This window comes from Monocercomonoides exilis (assembly GCF_001643675.1).
Source record: "Monocercomonoides exilis strain PA203 chromosome Unknown scaffold17-1647472, whole genome shotgun sequence".
NCBI lineage: Eukaryota > Preaxostyla > Oxymonadida > Polymastigidae > Monocercomonoides > Monocercomonoides exilis.
The window spans coordinates 633342-655207 of record NW_027150562.1 but is presented as its reverse complement, the minus strand read 5'-3'; the positions used below and the strand labels follow the sequence as shown (position 1 = coordinate 655207).

The following is a 21866-nucleotide window of genomic DNA, read 5'->3' as shown; positions in this document are numbered from 1 at the left end:
TCCACTCATCGAATCAACGAATCTCCACTCTCAGCTTCACTATCCCCACTTCCATCTCGATCCCCCGACCCAACCTCCAGCCCAATCGCATCAGTCACTGTGACCATCACAGCCCCGGCCGGGAAGTGCCCAAACAGCTCCCGCTTCACATCCATCAGCCCTGGCCTCTCCTCTCCATTCTGCGACAAGCACGCTTTCACCCCCTTGCTCAGCTCACATCCCTCAATCTCCTCTGGCTCAGGCCTCTCCCCATTCGCGATCTTCTGCCCTGCCACCTCTGCCTCATACTCTCCAAACGGGATCTGGAGCGTCAGACACTCCCACGCCATCATCCCAATCGAAAACACCACCGACTTCTTTGTCGCTCCCATCTTCTTGTTCATCAGCAGCTCAGGTGCCTTCCACCTTAGACACTCTTTTTTGAAATCGTTCTCATCCTCAAACGCTGACGAAGGAAGAGAGTCTTCCTCCTCCTCATCATCACTTGCAGATGTCACGACAGTCGATGAAGAGATGGAAGATGAATCTGAATCATCTGACAATAAGTCCGAATGCACCACAATGCAGATAACCATGTGCTCTGAGAACAACACAATGTGTGGACTCAAACTGGACAATGACTGAAGAGGGTTTTCCATCTCGTCAAAGGAGTGAATGGCTCCATTCGCCACCCAGAACAGAACCTGTGCTGCTGTCATCACCCTCTCCTTCAACGAGCCAATCGCCATCTCCTTTTTCTCATTCCTCCCATGAAGCAGCATGAACAATGAATCCCTCAAATCCACAATCAGCTTCTCATGTGGAGATGAACAGGCTATTGCATCCACCAGATTCGACATCGATGAGGTGGTTGGACACAGATCCTCCCCACGAACAAATGTTGAATCTGAATCTGTTGTTGAAGTGGAAGAAATGGATGGAGATGGAGTCTGCTTTCTTATCTCTTCCTCCTCCTCCTTTTCTAATGCCCAATCAGGGATCTTGTCTGAATCTTTCCCTAGAATATATTCAGTCGATCCGCTTTCAGAGAGAAGATGTTCTGATGACTCAGAATGTTCCAAGCTTTTCGCATATACTCTCTTCTTTATCTTTTCTTCATTCTTCTTTTCAGCTTCCCTCTCCGCCCTTCGCCATTGCTCCTCCGGTGACATCTCCATCGTCACCATCTCAATCAGTTTTGGATCCTTCCTCACTGTGTCTTCCACAATGATTTCCAACTCCTCTGTTCTTCTCTTTTGTTTTCTCCATCGAACTGCCAAAACAACAGACACAATAAGCACAATCATGAGAATGATTGCCATGATGATCACAATGATCGGCCAAAATGATTTTTGTTCTCTTCCTCCTTCAACAATCCTTTCATTTCCATTTTCCTTTGTTTCACTTGCATTCTTCAGAATAAATGGCTGTGTTGATGAAGGAGATTCTGCATTCCCAAACAAAATATACACACTCACCTCTATTTCATCTCCACAACTGCTGATAAGATCTTTTCCCACACTTCCTTCAACTTCTTTTTCCGACAAAAACCCATTTGAATCAAAATCATGCTTTTCGATCTCTTTTTCTTCTCCATTTCTCTTCACAACTGAGAATGACAAGTTGCATGGAATAAGAATCATCCCTTTGAATGTCAGCTTCATTCTACCAGTTTCTTCTTTTCCTTCCACACTCTCCAATTTAGGAATAAAGAATGATGAATCTCTTTCGGAAGCAATTCCTTCAAAACTGCACCCATCATTCAACATCCAAAGTGAAGTGTTTGGCAAAACTCCATCTCCACCTTTCAAACTCAGCACATTCAATGTTCCAGAATCTGAACAAATGATGTTTCTTCTCAGTGATGGATATCCTTCAATGGATGGGTTATTGTTGTCAAACTTGCCATCTTCAATCTCTACACTTCCTCCGCTTATTGCAAGTCCACCTTCTGGTGTATTTGTTATTGTAGTATCTTTCATTTTCATATTGCAACTTATTGCTTCCAAAGTTGATCCATTCCACTTGCATATCTCATTCTCGTTGTCATTTTCATTCAAAAATCTTTCCTTCATAAATTCTCTTTCATACGTGTTGCCATCAAAAATGCAGCTCTCAATCATTGTATTTGCACTCTCCTTCACAGAAATGCATTTTCCTTTTCCCTCTCTATTTGTCACAAGAACATTTCTTAACGAACAATTTGTCAGCTGTGCTAACTTTCTCGCTTTCAAACATGATATCAACGATGCACTATTATCAGTTGAAGTTATATTTGTTGCACTCATTTTTTCTATTCCCAACTGCTCTCCTTCAACTGCATCAATAAGGCTTGTTCCCATCCTGAGATCAAAAAAGTCACACGAAATCAAGGAAAGGATTGCAGATTGAAGCATACAGACAGCTGAAGCAGAGAGTGAAAGATCTGACACCACACAGCCCTCAAGCATGCATTCACCTCTCTCAATTCGCACAATGCAGAATGGAATACTCGATTGCACACGTTCTCCCATTCCCTCTGTGATTTTGGTGCTGAATGTGCAGTTTGTCACTTCCAGCAATCCTCCTTCAGGGAAAAGAAGAAAAGAATGTGATGAGGCAAATCCAGATTCAAACACAAATTTCAGTCTTGTAATTGACATAGCGCCTGTTGTTTCTATCAGAGCCTGTCTGGAACATTTGATTGAAGAGCACACTTCCACATGGCACAATTCTCTCCCTCGAGAACTCAGACTCATCTCTTCCAGCTGCAGCTCCCCATTGATCACACTTGCTCCATCAACAAACACGAGGCTCATGAACTCTGAAGTCAGGTGCATCAGCCCATAATCAATCGAATAGCATGGAAGAGTGTACGTACCACACTGGCGCTCATTCGACCCGTTCTCACTCGACACAACAATCGTATCGCTCTGATGGATCGTTATGAAATCGATCAAGTTTGTGTCTCCTGTGTGCTCAGTCACATCTATTCCATATATCGCATTCAGCTGAACATAATACTTCTCTCTCAGATCGAAATGAAACTGCGTTTCATTAATCTGGCTCGTGATGTTGTAGCACTCAACAAAAATATCATTCCCCACACCTGCTGTGTTTGCACTCCAATTCATCTTCTCAAACACAAAATCCAGCCTTCCTGTTTCTCTGCTCCTCAAATACACTCCTCCTCCTTTCCCACTCTCGCTGCAACAGCACCGACTTATCGTCGACTTCGAAATACGCAATGCCCCTAACCCACTCAACACAAATAGCATCACTCCGCCTTTCTCGCTTGCTTCTGCTTTGTTGTCCACAAACAAACTGTCCTCAATCCTCAGCTCAATCCCGCTCTCTCCTTTCATCTCACACACGCTTGCTCCATCATCGCTTCTTTTCATCCCCACAAAAGAGCAATTCTCAAACAAAATACTGCTCATTTCTTTCCCATTCTTCGTGTGCATTTGCTCTTCAGTTTCTTTCACTGTGAAAACACATCCTTCTGTTTCATTCAGAGATGAGCAATGAACACTCTCCATTGTGCAAGCAACACCAACTTCATTGATCACAAAAACACTGCTTCCAACACTGCTGGAGTCCATCAACAAATCTTTCACAACCAATTCTCCTGCACCCATCGCCACAAACACGCATCTGCTTGGAGTGCTTTGCTGAGCATCTGAGCGAAATGAACATCCAGTCATTTCCAACTTCCCAGCTCTATTTACAACTGCAGTTTTGCAAGCATTATCAACCCTAGTTCTCAAGTGAAGTGCAATGCCTGTGAATGAAAGAAATTTGTGATTCGCCAAATAGCAATTCAGTCCATCTTCAACTGCCTTCTCCAAAAACAGCACAGCCTTTTCATTTTCTTCACCCATTGTCTCCGATTTTTCAAACTGATAGTTGGACGCATTGAATGAATCTCGAATTGATGAAGATCCTTCAATTTGAATTGTCTTCATTTCTTCTCCGTCTTTCATGTTTTTCATTCCTTTCCAAAGTGTTCTGCATGGCTCTCTCTTGCTTCCACACCGCGCCACATCAAATCCATTCGATGAGATAAATATCTCAAATGAGCCATATGGAACGAGGAACATAAACAAATCTTTGTCTGAATGAATGTTGTCGCTCCCAACAAACAGCAATCCGTCTTCTTTCATCGACTCATAATCAAATCTGAATATTTCCGTCCTCACTGTGTTGTTCAAATCAGCTGCCAAAATAAACACATTCTTTCCAATATCTGCTCTGTTCTTATCAAACTTTACACCAACATCCAGAAGCAAATGCATGCTGTTGCTGCTGCTGCAATTTTGGCAATTCAAAAAGAAAAACCCTCCTCTGCTGCGATCAGCTGATAGCGAGCAGACTGACGCATAAATATCCTTGATCGCAACATATTCTTCTTCTTTCAATATTACATTCATCACACCACCTTCATTGCCTCCGGTATTCTCTATTTGAGAAAAGTTGCAGCGTTCAAGCTCCATCGAAGATGAAACAATAAATGGAGAAATGGCAAACAGGCAACATTGCAATGAGCACCCAATCATCGAGCATGTCCCATTCGTTGTTTTCACAAGCGAGTATTCAACCACATCTGTCACAATCGCTGCAAAAGTGCAATTCTCAAATCGAAGCTTTCCACTCGACAAGATAAGTGACACCAATTTCGCTTCAAACAACGAAGGAATCTCAAGCTTCAGTGAAAGCAAACTGAGTGAATTGCTCGAAGCAATCACTGAAGTCATGCCACTTCCAGTTGTCGAGCTGGCAAAGTGGATGAGCTTCCATTTCACCTCTTCCTCTTCATTCGCATGACCATCAAAAGCCATCTCTTCATCAAACATAAAGCAATCTTCAATTCTGCTTTCACCCATTACAACCAGTCTCTTTTCAAGTCCAACTTCATTCCCACCAATATGGTTAATCCCACTCCACACAGAACAGCAAGGAAAAATCTCGCTTCCACACCCAGCTGCATCATATCCCTCTGAAGACACATACACTTCCTCCGCCTTTCTTTCAACAAGAAACAACCGAAGATCCACACTTTCTTCAAACCGATCTCGATCCCTTCCTTTCATATCAACAAACACTCCTTCTTCATCCTCATACTCAAATCCAAACCTCGCACTTGTCACCGTTTCGTTCAGTTTTTTGCACGAGACAAACAAATCCTTCCCTTCAAATGCTTGGTTGCCTTTGAATTGTACTTCTGAAAATTTGATGTTGTTCTCGCTATCATCCAGCACATCCAAATACACTCCTCCTCCTCTTCCTTCATTTTCATCTGCTGCACATTTCATAAAGGACACAGCTTCAACATTGACTTGATCATTCATTCCCAATTCGCATCGGATGCATCCACCTCGCATACTTTCAGTTTGAACATCCTCAAAAGAGCTCTCTTCATTGATACTCAATTTGGCTCCTCTTTTCGACACCAAGAATGAACTCAACCCCACGATGCATTTCATAACTGTTGAATTTTGCAAGGACACATCGGATCCGGCTTCATTCATAACAAGTCCAACACCGTTTGTATGCATATCATCGATTGTGCAGTTTTCAAAAGCTGTGCTTCCACCGCTGCACAATGCAATACCACTTCCTGCAAAATGCACTCCTTTCATCATAGCCCTGTCAAAATGAACGAATCCTCCTTTGACTGCAACAATCCATTTCCCACATTCATTTTGCGCATTTCCACAGCCAGAAAATGAACAATCAACAAAAGTGCATTGCCCCACCCTCACTTCCACAACTGATTGTTCTTCTGCAAGATTCATCGATGCTCGCGGAAGAACAAACTCAAGAACTGAAAAAATCAAATAGGTCAATGCCTCTCCCTCTGTTTGCTCAAATTTTCCTTCCTCCCCAACAACCATTTTCTGTGACTCATCATTTCCTTGAATCGTCAGTGATTTTCCATCTCTATTGATTTTCCCATTCACTTCTGCATCCCCCTCCAGCTGCATGATCACATGCTCATCCTTCATCCGGGCAAACCCCACATCAACTGACAAGCACGGGTTTTCCTTCAATCCACAGTTCTGCCCGTCGTTCCCTGTTCCATCCACAAACATATACGATCCCAAAGACGGGAACAAATAGCTTATGATAGACCCTTCCTTGCTGGCGTCAGAAAGCTCTTCAACCCACATCAGCTTCTGAACTGTCGCATTCGTGGCTGTCCCATACCACAATGTCGGAAGAAGCATCAGCCACGGCGACTCACACACCAAGTACACATCATCTCCCTTTTCTGCCACACTGTTTCTGAACTCGTTGTTTTTCATCGAATATGTGATGTTCATGCTCTCAAACCTCACATACAGCCCTCCTCCCTTTCCACTTCCAGATGGCACGGTGCACTTGTCCATCTTATTGCGCTCATACACAAACCTCCCTCCTTCTCTCACAATCATCACCATTCCTCCTCCCATTGAACCATCTGCCTCGCAACCACACTTCTCAAAAGTGCAGTTTGTAATCTCAATGCATTCTCTATTCCTCACATCCCCATTCATCACCCCTCCATTTCCATTATTCCTCGTTATCTCCAAAAATGTGTTGTTCCTCATCGTCAGGCTCGTTCCACATCCCTCCTCTCCATTTCCAACCAGAATCATATTCCCATCAGCAAAGTCTGTTTCTTTCAGCGTCGAGTTTGCAATCACTACTTCCTTCCCTCTCTTCAATTCCACCACACTCCCTCCTCCTTCCCTTGTAGAATTCCTAATTGTCACTTCATCGACCAGACCTTCCACACCAACACCATCAATCACAATCATCCCTTTTCTAAGTGTTTCAAAGTTCCCGAATTCACATTTCACCATCTCAATCTTTCCTCCTCTGCAACAAATACATGTTGCCTCAACTATCCCTTCTTTGGTTGCAAATGAGCATCCCTCAATTCTCAAAATGTTGCCACTGCACAGAAACACACTTTCCTTTGTCGATTCTGCAAACCTTGAAACAACAAATGCCAAATTGTTAAACTTCACATTTTGCATTGTTTCAATCATGTTTTCCTTTTCCCTCTCTCCTTCTCCTAATTCATTCACAACAACTCGTTGCATCTGCATCTCTCCGTCAATTATCATTGCCTGTGAATCGACAACAATTTCCTCTTCAATTGAAAAAGAAGATAGCAGACGCAGCACTGCCAATGATGTTCCAAACAAGGCTTTTCCTGCATATTTCAGTGTGCTGCACGGAAAGTCAAAATATCCACACTTATCATAATCCATTCCTCCACCTCTCCCATGGACATATCCAACTGTGGGCTTTTCGCGAAACAGCACCACAAGCGGGATTAGCTGTCCGATATTTTCATTTTCCATTCCCATCAAATCTCGCAAGTCCGGATTCTTGTCAACATCAATCTCAAACGAAAAATTGAACGATGTTTCATTCACAAGCTCTGACAAGCTCTCGCACTCCATCATCACATTCTTGCCTCCAAAACTTGCTGAATTGGCTGTCTCTTCCGTTCCAAAAGTCAACTTCGTCATTACAAAATCTCTTCCTCCTTCACAACACCTCAGCATCACTCCCCCTCCATACCCCCCCAACTGGTCCTTCTCCGCTGGCTGAACACTTCCCAAAATATGTCTCATACTCCACAATTCCCATCCTCATCACTCCTGTTCCTTTCAGAACCACACTTATTCCTCCCCCGCATCCCTTTGATGCTCCACAGCCTTCAATCTTAACATCATAAATACTCATCTTGCATTCATTTCCAATCATTCCATTCACAACACTTCCATTCCCTTCCAAGTTATTCACTCCCTGAAGTGAGCTGTTTGTAATCGAAAGATCCCTTCCTTCTCTGTCACTAATGAATCCGCAATTTCTGTTGCTACAGCTTTGTGCAGTCACATTAGTCAGTGAAAGTAAATTCTCGGAGGTGTACTCAATTAGACCATTTGCGTCTATCATCTGCACATCGCTGATAAAGACACTATTTATCAATGCTTTTCCATTTCCTTTCAGACACAGGATAGGTGCCGATGCAAACTGCACAGTTTCTATCCTCAACCCTGCAACAGAAAGACTTCCACTTTGAAGGCGAATGAACGAATAATTGCACTGAATCACAGAAGGCTCGCATTCGATTCCGCAATCTTTTATTTGTAGCTCTCCATCAGCTCCTGATACTTGAAACATACTTGTTTGAGTAGATTGAAGCGATCCGTGAAGAACAAGCACAAACAGCTCAAACTTGACTCTCGAAAAAACTACAATCACACATTCACTACCAGTCTCGTTCCCCTTCATTTCCATTCTCGTTCTTGTTGCAACTCCACAAAACTCGTATCCTTCACTTTCGTTCAGTATCACATTCTCTGAAAATAAATACGTCTCTCCAAATCGCACTTTTCTTTCCTTTCCCATAACTCTCTGCAATGCATAATCAACTGTTTTACACCTGAACTCTTCAAATCCACACACAACAACATCCACTCCACTGTTGCTCATGAACATCGCCTCAGGATCGTCTGCAAGATAATATTTCAGTGGAATGATCAAGTCTCCACACTTTGAGTCAATTCCCATCGCCAACGTGCTGAGATCAGAAATAAGAATTGGAAACAGAATCTGTTCTTTTCTCACACTTGTTGCCAAATCTGGAGATAGCACAAATAGATTTGCTCCATGTTCAGCCTCGTTCAATATGAAACCAAGTGTTTCCGATAGCTCAAATCTTGCCTCGGAATCCAAAAGATGAAGCAGCATCCCTCCTCCTTGCCCATTCGTTCCGCTTTCTGAGGGTGCTCTGCATTCTTCAAACGTAGTCGATGAAACATACAGTTCGCTCGTCTTTCTCAGCACTGCACACATTCCTCCTCCTCCATTGCCATTTCCAGTCACTCTGCATCCTTTCAATGAGCAGTTCTCAATATCAACAACAAACCTGCTTACCTCATCTGCTTGAAAAGAAACACAAGCACCATCCCCAGTTGTTCTCGTGACGTTACCAAATGACGTGTTCTTCAGCTTCAACAATAAGCACGCCTCAATGTGAATCATCCCACTCTTCTGCAAAGCACAATCTCCAAACGAGCAATTCTGAATTAATACTGAATTGCTTGTGGTCATTCTTATCACTCCTCCACTCCCGCTTGCTCTCACATTGTTCATCGTTAGTTGATCAATTGTGCATTTCGCACTTCCATCCACAAGCACCATGTTACTTCCAAACAACACCTCTCTCTCAGCACCACATCTCAGCCTCAGCATCTGCATATACCCACCGCTCGCTCTGATAAATGCATACCCAATCGCATTTGCATTGTCCATCCCATCAATTGCACAGTCAATAATTCTCATGTCTCCTGCCAATGAATATACAAATGTGGAACGCCCTGAAATCGATTGCTTCAGCTCAAAGGTGATGTTTATGAGTGCTGTCGTCACATTGTTTTTCACCAACCAGTCGTGCTCTTTTGGTTCTGTTGTCTCCACTCTCAATCCAATTGCTTTGTCACTCGAATCCATCTCATATGACTGCTCGCTCAAAGTTATTTCCTCATCAAATCCAAATGAACTCGCAAGCCTCACCACTCGTTTTGAGTTGGGAAACCGAAACTCAGCAGCTTTTTTAATTGTTTGGCATGGATAATCAGCAAAGCCGCACAGCCTGAAATCATTTCCATTTGCTTTCCCACTCACATGTGCAGGTGGCTGAAAAGCTCGCAGAAACAAGGCAATTGGAATAATAATCTCAGGATTGCCTCTTTCAATACCGCTCAACTCACAGAAGTTTGTCGCGTTGATTCCAATTTGGGGATGAAATTCAAGTGATGCATTGCTGATGACCTTCGACAGGTTCTGCGCTTCCACAAATACATTCTTTCCTCTCCAGGCATCACATCCAACAAAGGCACAAAGCTCAATCCTGAAACTGCATTCATTGTTCAGGCATGTCAGATGCATCGCCCCTCCTTTTCCTTTCTTTGATTCATCAGTGGGCGATGAACATGATTCAAACCTAACATTTGAATTGTCTCCAACTCGCAATTCACTTCCTGTTTGCAACGAAAAGTGAATCCCTCCACCATCGCCATTTGCACAAGAGCATCTTTTCAGCGTTGTGTTTGATAAGCCAAAAGAGCTTCCAGAATCCAATGAACAGGAGAAAATAGACCCACTTCCAGTGGTTCTTGTGATATTCTCAAAGGTCACATTCACAATTCTTGGAGAACTTCTAGAAGATAGTTCAACTTCACTGAAGATTGGAACTGAAAGAACCATATTCCGAATCTCCACATTTTCCAGTGAAAAGCAATGCATGTTCGAAATGAATGGTGATGCATCTATTTCGCTCCCTCCTGATTCAGAGCCTGATGATAAAACGAGAACATCAGACAAAGAAAGCACTCCTGCGGAAGAGCTCACCACAAAAAGTCGTGGAGATGGATGTGCTGTTGAATCATGTTGGATTTGTATTGCTGTTATAATCAAACTTCCACTTGATACACAGAATAAAACTGAAGAGACTTCCAAGGATTGCGTTCGAACAATTGAGTTAAGATGACTTTCTCCAGAAACTTCAATGTGCTTTTCTCCACACTCAATCGAAGCAAGAGGAGCAAATATGGAAGTCATCAGCTTTACTCCTTGCGTCATGGCATATCCTGAATTTCTCACAGCTCTTTCAATCGTTTTGCAGGGTTTGTCTACCGATTCCCCACATAGCAATTCAGTATCACTTCCATTGCTGGAAACATAACGCTTCAGTAACCCCTTCCCAAGCCAGTAATCATATTCTGTTTGACTGCCGTTGAACCAAACTCTTTGTTTTTCTGTGGTCGAGAAAGATAATTCAAATGGACAGTCAATCAAATTTGGATAAATTACATAGACATCATGTCCATTTCCATTTCTTGCAGTGTTTCCATCAAAAAAGCAAAATTTCATAAAAACAAAACTGCTATCAATTTGCATGCTTTTTAGCTGATGGATTTGGATTGCTCCGCCATCACGTCCAGCAATGTTGCCTTGAAATGAAGATTCTTTTAAAAGAAGCGAAGCGTCAATTTCATTTTCTATAAGCAAGGCACCCGCACAAGATCCTGCCCTGTTTTGCAAGAATATGCATTGGTCAACTGAGAATGGATCAACTTTCTTTCCATCTGCTCCAAAAATCTTCACCAACCTCAGTGAACCTGCATAATAGTTGCTGGAATTGCAATTATCAAAAAGACATCCAGAAATCAAAATAAATCCTTTACCATAATTATAGCATTGAACAGCACCAACACCATTTGACGTTGAACAGCAATGCGAAAAATTGTTATTTTCAAAGCTCGCTCCTAAAACATTAGACGCTTCAACAGCTCCTACGTGAGAAGCTGAACATCTTCATACAAAAGCAAAAGATAGAAAATTTCCAGCGAACAAAATGATGAAGAAAAACAAAATGAATAAAAAGAAATGTTTAAAAAAATATATTTTTAAGATATTATTAATCATTATCATTTGTGGAATTATATAAAAAGCATACGAAATAAACTTACACCTTCTAACGGTAATCGTAAGCGTTTTATTAACAGCAAAAATTGCTCCTCCACTTTTTGGAGAAATGCATTTATCAAATGTGTCATCTTCAAATATTTCTGACTGCGTTAGAACTTGACGTCCAGACTCTCCTGAATAGTAGGCATTTGCATTTGCATTGCTTTTGCATCGTTGATATGTGTTGTTGAATGAGCACAATGTTGTGCCTGCTGTATTTATTGATCGAATAACACCTCCATAAAACACATCGCAAACTTCACAGAACGAGCACCCTGAAATCGAGTTCAAACTCTCTGAAATAGAAGAAGGAATTCTGATTGTTTGTGCTGAAGCGATCGAAATGTTGCAAAAAGAAGATCTTGCCAAGTCCACATTTTCCTTTCCTGACGAAGAAAGAAATGGAGAAGACAGAAGTTGCAGAGACGAAAAAGCAGAATTGGATACACTCACTCTGTTTGATGTTTCTTGGATCAAAATATTTCCAACCAAATGGGAAGCCATCAACGAAGGAATGCCATTTTCAGCAGCAGATGTTGTGAGTGAAATGTTCTCGCAACACAAGCAACCACCAGTTTGCGCGAATGGAGGAATGCATCTTTTTGCTGAATATTTCATCGAGCAGCAGCTCAAAGATATCGAAGATTCGTTGATGAAAAACACTGAACTGTGCTCTTTTGCGCATATCTCAATATTCCACACTGAAAAAGTGGAATTCATCACGTGTATGCTCACATCAATTCGAGTCGAACTTCCGCAGTGTTGACTCTCTCTCCCATCATTTTTCTCCACATCACCTGGCGGATTGTCGTTATTGTGCAGCATCTGCAAAGAATTTGGGGGAATAAAAAGAAGCAAATTTGATGTTTCCCTTGCTTCCTCACTCTCCTTTGGCCAGAAATTATCCGTCATACCTCCACATGTTGCCATTTTGGTAATAAAAGGCAGAAGCATAGCAAACAGATAATTTGATGTTTTCATGTTCAAGAAAGCTCTCTTCAAAAACTTGAATAATTTTGATCATGTCCATAACTGCAATTGCGATGCATTTTCTCCCTTTCTTGCTACAACAATTGTTTTTATTGCTTCTCTCTACCAAAAAAGTTAAAAGGTTAAAATGTTATCTTTATGAAGAAAAAATATATAAAGAATCAAATTAAAAAAATGAGAGAATACATTAAAGATAAAAAGAAAAAAAGAAAAGAAAAATATTTCCATTGCATACCCTTTTAATCCACATGAAATGTATTCTGAAAGGATGAGAAATGATTCCAAATCGAAATAATATTGAATAGATTTCGTAAACAAATGCTGGAAAAGAACATGGAGGAATTAAATTACATTACAAGAAGTAAGCTCTCCAGCAAAAGGAAAAATTGTGAGCTTTGAAACGAATGAATAGAGGGGAAATGTGAGTTTAAAATGAAGATGCGCATCGATTTTGTAAAAGATACCCAAAGCTGTAAAAAGGCATTGTTGACCGTTCGAAGAAGATGATGATTAAGAAAAATGTGCATCTTCCACTCAAATTTGAAAAAATGATCTTCTGAAATCATTTCCCTTCAAAATACCTCTCCACTTATATTTTCTCCTTGAACATCAATTTTTATTGCATTGCTCAGTATTTTTCTTCTTCTTTTCTTTTCCATTTCCAAATTTCCGTTTCCTTTCTTCATCTATAAAAAGTTCATCTGCTTCACAAGCATTCTCGTCATTGCCAGATTGCTATGTCTTCATCCTTCAACATTTTTGACTCAATTCCTGCATTCTCTGCTCCTTCCTTCTATTCCTCTTTCGAATTATACAGCTTCCACTCATTCCTGTAAAAATCATTTTTTTATCTCTATATCTAGATAAATTGGCGCATTTTCCTTGAATTATTTTGATGGATGCGTTCAGAGCATTTTTCTAGCTGAATCTTCAGCATCTTAACTGCTGAGAAGTAGCTTAAATTCCATGTTCAAACGGAAGGCTGAAGAAATGAAAATGTGAGAGGAAACTCGCCAAAAGCAGAAAAAGTAGCCCAAGAAATTGAATCTCTTCAATGCATCGGCGCGAACCAACAAGAATGCACAACGACAATATCAAATGCTATTGTCTTTTATTCTATTTCTTGGGAAGATGAAGAATACCACCAGAAAAAGTGGAGGCAATCATGATTAAATGCGGGAAAATTGAACATTGAAAAAATATTTGAATAATTACTCAAAATGAAGTTCAATACAAACCTCACAAGCACCACAAGCAAACAGTTTCTTGTTAAAGAAATTTAAAGTCGGTTTTCTGAATGCTTTCACTTATGTTGCATTTGAACGGAAATTCAACTTTGATGTTGCCTTTTGCTTGGCGAATTCTTTCCTTTTTTCTGATATTCTTTTTTATTGTTTCATTCCGTTTTAAGTTCATTTCTTTCGTCAATTTCTTTGATCTTCTTGAAGTTCTGTCTGCCTTTATGCTTTTTTCGTTGTTCGTCTTACGCTCCCTTTTCAAAAGTTCTTTTTATCAGATCAATGATTTCTTAGCTTTGCTTTTCCTTTCGCTTTTCCATTCAAATCATAAGCTCATTTTCCAATGTCTTCATTTGTCTCGTTTTTTTCTCTTTTGCATCATTCACAATTCTTTTGGAGGCATTCCATTCAATGCCCTTCTTCTGTCCAACTTTGCAGCAAGCCTTCTTAGCGAACGGCTTTGTGGCGAAATTTGACTTTTCTTCTGAAAAAGAACTTATCAATGGAAAATGAATAAGAAGAAAATAAATTGCATTCACCAAAACAGAAAATAAGAAATTGAAAAATAGCAATAAGCAGCAAACTTTGATTTCTCAGCCACCAAAGGAAAATGGTTATTTGTTAAAAAAAAAATGGTTGTTGCCTGATGAAAATCAATGCTACAAGTGATATGTTCAAAGGAGATGGTACGAATCAATAAAACTGAAAGCCTGTGATGAAATAGAATAAAAAGAATGCTTGTGCAAAGGTAATCCCAAGTGTGCATCTGGATGCATAAGCGCAGAAAACTGACGAAATTCAAGATTCTGAGTTTTGAAGCTTTGACGAATAAGGCTTTCAAAGGAATTCAAAAGAATAACGAGTATTTCGCGAAGTCCACTGCTCTTTTGTTGAAAAAACAAATGAGCTTTCAAATGGAACGATATGGGCGATTAAGCATCCTCCAATTGAATCACAGACATTTTCCATTTTCCTCATTTGAATTCGCACTCTTCTTTCTTTTGAACGCAAAAACCGTAACAAATGTACTATTTTCCATTTTCCTAAGCGCGAGAGATATTTGATTTTTCTCATACATAAAAAATACTCAATTATCCAAAATTGTTGATGATGCTAATTCCTCTTTCAACGAAAAGGCCATAAATGTTGCATTTTTTTACAATTTGAAGAAAAAACGAATAAATTTATTCAAGTGGCAATAGCATTCTTTTGACCTCTCGTCGATCGCTTTAAATCTGCTATAATAAAGTAATTGTATCATTAATTCTGTTGTCGCATTTCACAAAATCACTTCTTGTTTTTAAAGCAATAAACTTGCTTTCAAAAATCTTTTGAGTATTTTTATTCTGTAATGGGCACTCATTCAATTCATATAACAACTAGTGAATAAGCTGGTTCAATTTTGGTTTCATTCAGCATATTAACGTATCTTTATTATTATTTGAATACCCATAATCAATGGATAATGTCAAATCTGGCTGGCTATTTTCCACGTGTATTTTATGAAGCACAAAAGAGAAAACCACCACCAGAAGTTATTAGGCAGATACGAAATAGTTTTATGAAATATGCAAACGAAGATAAAACTATATCAAGACATAATTTTAAACTTGCATGCTTAGCTTGCTTTGGATTTAAGCCTTCAAAGGTAATGCTATCAATCTTAATTTTAAACTTAAATGTACATTTTGTTCATTGATATTTTGAAATGAAAATGTGTGAAGCAAGAAATGAACGTTATAATGAATGGAAGCGATTGTTTGACAATTTTTATTTTTTGTTTTAAATATTCATGTTTCCACAAAGTTGTAAATGATAAAAGGTATTACGAGATTATGGAAGAGCGAGCATGCTATATTGATTTTGAGGAAGAGTTGAGAAAGACATTTAAACTTCTTGATATATCAAATATTGGATTTTTAACAGTTGGGGATGTCGATGCTGTAGCTCAAAAATACACGCCTTCTATTACAAAAGAATCTGTTCAATCTATGTTTTTTGAAGCAGATAGAGATAAAGACGGAAGGGTTTGCTCAGTGTTGATTATTATTAGATTTCTTTTATGTGATAACTTTTAAATTTTTGACAGGTCAGCTTCAAGGATTTTGAAAGAATGGCATCATGATATTTTTTTTATTTTTAATCTAGAAACACAACAAATTGGATTTTTGCATCTTTCAACTTATTTGCTGAAAAGATGGGGCAAAATTCTTTTATTTATGAAAAAAACAATGATTTGTTCCAAACTTTTTCAAAAACCTATTCATTGTAAGTCTTTCATTCACATTTCAAAAAAATATTGAAAATTTTAAAAATGAATTAAATATTTGAAAGAGAAGAATGAACAAATATCAAAAAGAAAAAAAAATCATCCCAAACAACGAAAAATTCCCATTTTTCAATTGAAAAAATGTTTTATCTTCGTTTGCCACAAAAAAAGGAGCATGTTTTTGTCATTGTGCTCGTGCAAAAATCATTTTTGATTCCATCGATTTGTTTGCATCTGAACTGCACAAATGCTTTTCAAAATGGTTTTTTTTTAAAAAACTAATTCAAAAGACTCTGAGAACAAATGAATTTGCTCGTTTGAATATTCTTTTTCACTTTTATAAAATTGAATTTTGCATTTATTTTAAGGCCTCTTTTCAAAATTGGATTTATGCACATTCGATGAGCAGAAACAAAAATTTTGTAAAATGAAGGAATTGATTGAAGAGATGGATGAAAACGAAATGAAAAGTGCTCTCACAGAAGAAGTTTTCAATAAAATCGATTGCATGATTGAAAAAGAACTGCCACTGGAAAGCGCCATTGACTTTTTGAAGCATATAGGCTATTGTGAGATTTTGAGGAACATATCGAAAAAGAATTTTATGACTTCATCGCTGTGCAAAAAATTTGATGAGATCCTTATTGAAGAAGTGAAAAAGAAAGAAGATAAAAATGAAAAGACTTGCTCTGATCTTTGTGAATGTTTCATTTTGCTAAACTGCTGGTTTTTAACTGAATCGATTTCAAACTATGTGCCCAATCTTTTGAAAGCTACATTGAATAAAGTGGAAAACGAGGATGCTCAAAAAGAAGTGGAAATAGCTTTGCTGGCTTTGAACAACATTGCCTATTATTATGCATGAATATTATTATTTCCATTTTGATATTATTGAATTTTCTTTTCATTGCTTTATGTTGGCACATTGAAAAAGCATTGCATCTGAATGAGATAAAAGAAATAATGAAACGTCATATGGATCATCGCAGTCTCACTCAACTTGCATATCAGTCTGCTTGGAATTTTTTGATTGAAAGAATTCGCAAAGAAAGAAGTTTGGAAGTTGTAATTGCGAATGAATTGCATTTTGGGAGAGAAGCGTCAAGAGAATTGACAGAGCTTTCAAAACTTCAAGATGTGAAGAGGATGTCGAAAGCGAAAGGGGAAATGGAAGGTAAGGTGATATTAAGATGGCTCAACACAATCAGCTTCTATTTTTTGAACTGCAAATTATGGAATAAAGAGCATTCTGTGATTATTGAAAGCATTGCAAGCTTATATCAATCAACAAAGAACAATTTCGAAGATATAAGAATGCTGTGCATTCATTCATTTGTAAGAGCTCCAGGAAACAGAGTTGTGAAAGTTTGAACTTTTTTAAAAAATGGGGCTGTTGATGTTTTCTTGGAGGAAATTCATCAGTTAACATTGAAAAACAAAAATTTTGAACTTTTTTGGAATTTTTCGAAGACCTTTGTGAAAGATTGAAAGAAGAGATGGAAAGAAAGGAAGACGAGATAAAACGAAAAGAAACGAAAAGGAAAGTGCTCGAGAAGTTTGAGGAAGAGGGATACGAAGACATTATTGTGGGTTTTCATAAAACGCATCCATTCATGACAAGCAATACTCAATATACAATGAAGACAAAAAAGAAATGCGATTATTTTGTGCACATTTAAGGAGAAAGTGCTATTTGATACTTCATTTTCATCATCGTTTCAGAAATGCAGAAGAGAAATGAAATGGAATTAAAATTCAGATTCAGAAGAAAAGGCCAACAAAAAATGAACTGAAAAAGATAAAGAGAAAAGAAGAGAACAGAAAAGATGACGTTCCGAAGTGAAATTTTAACTTCTTCTTCTTCTTCAACCTTACGAACACACATCATAAACAGTCAATTCAACAATTATCTTCTTCGCTTTCGTCGGTTCACCATGGAATGATTTCTTTCCCTTTCATTCTTACAAAGCTCACTGAGTATTGAAGAATTTTTCAAAATTTCGTTTCAGTTAAACAAAACAACAACATCTCTTCTTTTTCTTGATTATGAAATAACAACTGTAATCACATCACATATTTCGTAGTTATCTTCTTCTTTATCTTCTTTTTTGATGTTGATGAGAAAACAGAAAAGGAAAAATATTCTTGAAAAAAATATCAAAAAAGTTAAACTTATTAAAAAGACAGAAAAGAGGTAATTGAAGATAATTGCTGAATGGAGAAGAACATAATTATCACATTATCTTTGAAAAAAAGGATAAAAGAGACAATTCATTTGAGAAAGAAGAATGATGAAGAAAAGAACAAAATGAAAAATCAAAAAAGTTACAATTTTTTCTTTTCTTTTCTAATTTTTGCTTCCTTTTTATTTCACTTCGATGAAATGAAAAAAGACCTTTTGAAAAAGGTCAAATGGTTGCTTGTTTTCGTTTTAATAAAACGACAAAAAAAGTGAAATTAATATCTTAATCTGTTTTTATTATTGGATATCATTTCTTCAAACATTCACAAAATAATCAGAAATATTTGAAGATAACCATACAAAATAATTAGACAATTTTTCATTTAGAAAATCAATTATTTCATAAAAGCTTGTGATGATGTCTTCATATCCTTCTTCTTCCATCTTTTCAAATATCTCCATTTTCGCTGCCTTTCTTTTCATTTCTTCGTATTCATCTTTCTTCTTTCTTTTCAATCGCAAAGAAATTGCATCAAAAAATAATAAGATATCAAATGTTATTCTATCGTTCAATGTTGGTTGCTGAATCTCCTCCAAAATAACATCAAAAGCTCCACCCTCCAATAAGTCTTCAACTTTCACAGATTCGCTTCTTGCCACATCAACAAAGGAATTAGTACACAACTCACTAATTACTCTATGATCTTCCTTTGCTGCCCTAAACATTTGAACAATGCTGTTGAAAAGTCCAACAAATTCATTATTCCTAACTTTGCAAGAAGAAAGGAAAACGTTAATCAAAATGAACCATCTCTTCAAAAGAATCTCTTCTTCCTCTTCTTTTTCCCCATTTCCTCCTTTTCCTCTCTTCCAATCCACATATTTCATTAGCTCTTCCAGTTCTCTTCCTGCTTCTCTCGCAAAATGCAGCTCATTTGCAATGACATCTTCCAAGCTTTTGTCAAAATGAAGTCTGAAAATCAAAAATTGCCAAGCTGATTGATACGCAAGATGAGTTAGATTGTGATGTTTCTGTTGATGTTTGATGATTTCTGTAATTTCCTTCAAATACAGTTCTCGTTCGACAAACTAATAAGAAATAAGAGGGGAAAAAAAACTAAATATAATAAAAATAAAAAAGAAGTGCTCACACATAATATATTTCATCATTACTCAAAACAAATAAAGCCATTTCCACTTCTTTTTGTGTTTTTTCGCTTTTCTCTTTGTTCAATGCAGCTTTCAGAAGGCAAGGGATGCAAATAGATAATAATTCTTTTGAAGGAGAAATGATCCACAGTAAAACATAGCATTTGCAAAGATCAACAAGAACCTTTTCGTTCCTCACTTCTTTTCTCCATTCTTCTTTAATCATCTTCTCAAATCTTTTACCCAGAAAAGAAATACAAAAGTTATATCTCTGCAAGTTTTCGAACATTTTGCAATTTCCTAAATGCAGAATTATCAAAATAACATTCTCCAGAGATATTTTCTTTTCTTCAATCATTTTGTCCATTTTATTGAACAGACTGACTGTGAAAACGGTTAAAAAATCGAAATTTCCCATTTCATTCGTCGCAACATCTATTTCTTCGATTTTCTGTTTCTGCTCATCATCATCGCAGCCTTCCAGCTCAGAAAACAATTCTTCAAAAAAAAAAAAAAAGAAAGAAAGAAAGAAATCCAATCAAAAAGAATTCACATGAAACTGCAATTGCACACTATTGAACTTTTTTGTGTTGTCTGTCTCCTATATACAGATTTTTTTTAAAAAAAAATTGAATAAGAAAACAACACCATTTTGATATTTGTATTGAATACACAAATGTTTGGATTGAGATAAATGCATGAAAATTTTTGTTTCAAAATAGTTATAAAAACATATGCATTCATACCATTTTTTATGTACTTGTATTGATGTCAAAAAATAATGAAAAGAGAAACAAATCTTTATCAATTTGCTTTATTTGTAATGGATTCAATGATCAGGAAAAATTATTTGGCAAAATTCTACCATTTGTGAAAAAATCACCGATATGTTCCAATATTTCAAAGGTCATAACAATAAAAGAATTTTACTATTACACAAATATTAAAGAAAAATCAAAAAATTGAGATAAAGATAAGAAAATATGGCTAATCCTTTTTGAAATCAAACTTTCGTTCCAGATAAAGTTTTATTACAATAAAAATTATATCTTCAACACATAAATTGATTGAAATTAATAATCATTTTTATATACAGATTTTTCTACATTAAAAATCAATAACACATTTAACAGGTATGCATATTCATAATCACAGAAATAAAAATCTTCACAGCGTTAAAGACAGAAAAATGAAAATGAATAAAAGATTGTAAATGTCAACAAGATAAAGAATTGAATTTGATCTCAATTTAATCCTTCTTAATTGGTGGGTTTTGAGCTTTGAATTGATTCATGAATTCTCTCAGCATCTTAAGTCCATCAACGGTCATCGCATTGTACATGGAAACACGAACACCTCCAAGATCACGATATCCTTTCAGATTAACCAAGCCCAATTTTGTTGCCTCTGCAACAAACTTGAGCTCATGAGGTGTCATCTTATCTTTATCTGGTTCTCCACCTGCGATGCAATGAAGAGGAACATTCATTCTTGATTGGAATCGTGGATCCTTAACTAAAACTTCATAATATCCATCGCTTTGAGCAACGGTTTCATAAAGAATCTTTGCTTTTTCTTCATTTTGTGCCTGAACCGCTTCCAATCCACCATGTTTCAAAATGTAATCGAAGTACAAGCCGCAGATATACACAGCGTATGTTGGGGGAGTGTTCAGCATAGAGTCCTTAGCCGCTTGCTTCTTGAAATTGATTGCTGATGGGCAGAATGGAAGAGAACGATCAAGGAGATCTTTTCTCACAATAACAATTGTTGCACCTGCAGGTCCAGCATTCTTCTGTGCTCCTGCATAAATAACGCCAAACTTGCTAACATCAATTGGGCGAGACAAGAAGTCAGAGCTCATATCGCACACAACAGTTGTTCCTTCTGGGAACTCTGGAAGAGTGTTAAATGTAAGACCTCGGATAGTCTCGTTTGTTGTGTAATGAACATAGGCTGCGTTTGGTGAGAGTTTCCATGTTGATTGATCTGGGATTGTGACATATCCTTCTGCTGTTTTAGCGTCGCAAGCAATGTTCACGGTGCAGAAGTCGCTGAACATTTTGGCTTCGTCTGCTGCTTTCTTTGACCAATCTCCAGTGATTACGTAATCAACGACTGGTTTCTCTGTTTGGCCTGGAACTTTGATCAAGTTCATCAGAACACCAGAGAACATCATGGTGGCACCTCCTTGCAAAAAGAGGATATCATAATTGTCTGGGATTTTCAACAATTCTTTCAGGGATTTTTGTGCGCGTGTGAATATGTCAATATAGACTTTTGAGCGATGGCTCATTTCCATGACAGATTGGCCAGAGCCCTTGTAGTTCATCATTTCATCGCGTGCTGTTTCCAACACCTCATCAGGGAGAGTTGCAGGGCCAGCAGAGAAGTTATATGAACGTCCGTATGGTTTTTCAACTTTTGTCAAACTCATTTCTTTTTGTTCTCAACGATCAAATTGTTCCCATCACATGTTTTTGAAAAAATTGAATTCTCGAAAAAGATTTTTTATTTCTATGAAATAAATAACTTCATATCAAAATAA

At 37.8% G+C, this 21866-nt stretch overlaps 4 protein-coding genes across 4 annotated transcripts; 1 reads left to right on the top strand and 3 right to left on the bottom strand.

The window, feature by feature from the left end:
* Positions 1-5: 5 nt before the first annotated feature.
* MONOS_575 (uncharacterized protein) lies at positions 6-12471 on the bottom strand (the record flags this gene model as incomplete). Its single annotated transcript, XM_067875926.1, has 3 exons — positions 6-7352; positions 7534-11155; positions 11495-12471. 3 exons carry the CDS (start codon positions 12469-12471, stop codon positions 6-8), a joined length of 11946 nt encoding a protein of 3981 aa, XP_067729196.1.
* A 2712-nt stretch (positions 12472-15183) lies between these two features.
* Positions 15184-15913, top strand: MONOS_576 (putative EF-hand calcium-binding domain-containing protein 11; the record flags this gene model as incomplete). The annotated part of the gene is made up of 4 exons (XM_067875937.1): positions 15184-15366; positions 15443-15476; positions 15525-15745; positions 15808-15913. The coding sequence occupies 4 exons, from the start codon at positions 15184-15186 to the stop codon at positions 15841-15843; spliced, it is 474 nt and encodes a 157-aa protein (XP_067729195.1). The 3' UTR covers positions 15844-15913.
* A 3403-nt stretch (positions 15914-19316) lies between these two features.
* MONOS_17446 (uncharacterized protein) lies at positions 19317-20067 on the bottom strand (the record flags this gene model as incomplete). The annotated part of the gene is made up of 4 exons (XM_067870367.1): positions 19317-19618; positions 19700-19816; positions 19892-19919; positions 20065-20067. 4 exons carry the CDS (start codon positions 20065-20067, stop codon positions 19317-19319), a joined length of 450 nt encoding a protein of 149 aa, XP_067729194.1.
* Positions 20068-20116: 49 nt separating this feature from the next.
* MONOS_577 (Phosphoserine transaminase) lies at positions 20117-21789 on the bottom strand. The gene has a single exon (XM_067875948.1). The coding sequence runs from the start codon at positions 21753-21755 to the stop codon at positions 20568-20570; it is 1188 nt and encodes a 395-aa protein (XP_067729193.1). The 5' UTR covers positions 21756-21789; the 3' UTR covers positions 20117-20567.
* Between the last annotated feature and the right edge of the window lie 77 nt (positions 21790-21866).

Excerpts from the sequence above, each read along its gene's own strand:
- MONOS_577 (XM_067875948.1), bottom strand. The coding sequence starts at position 21,755 with ATGAGTTTGACAAAAGTTGAAAAACCATACGGACGTTCATATAACTTC.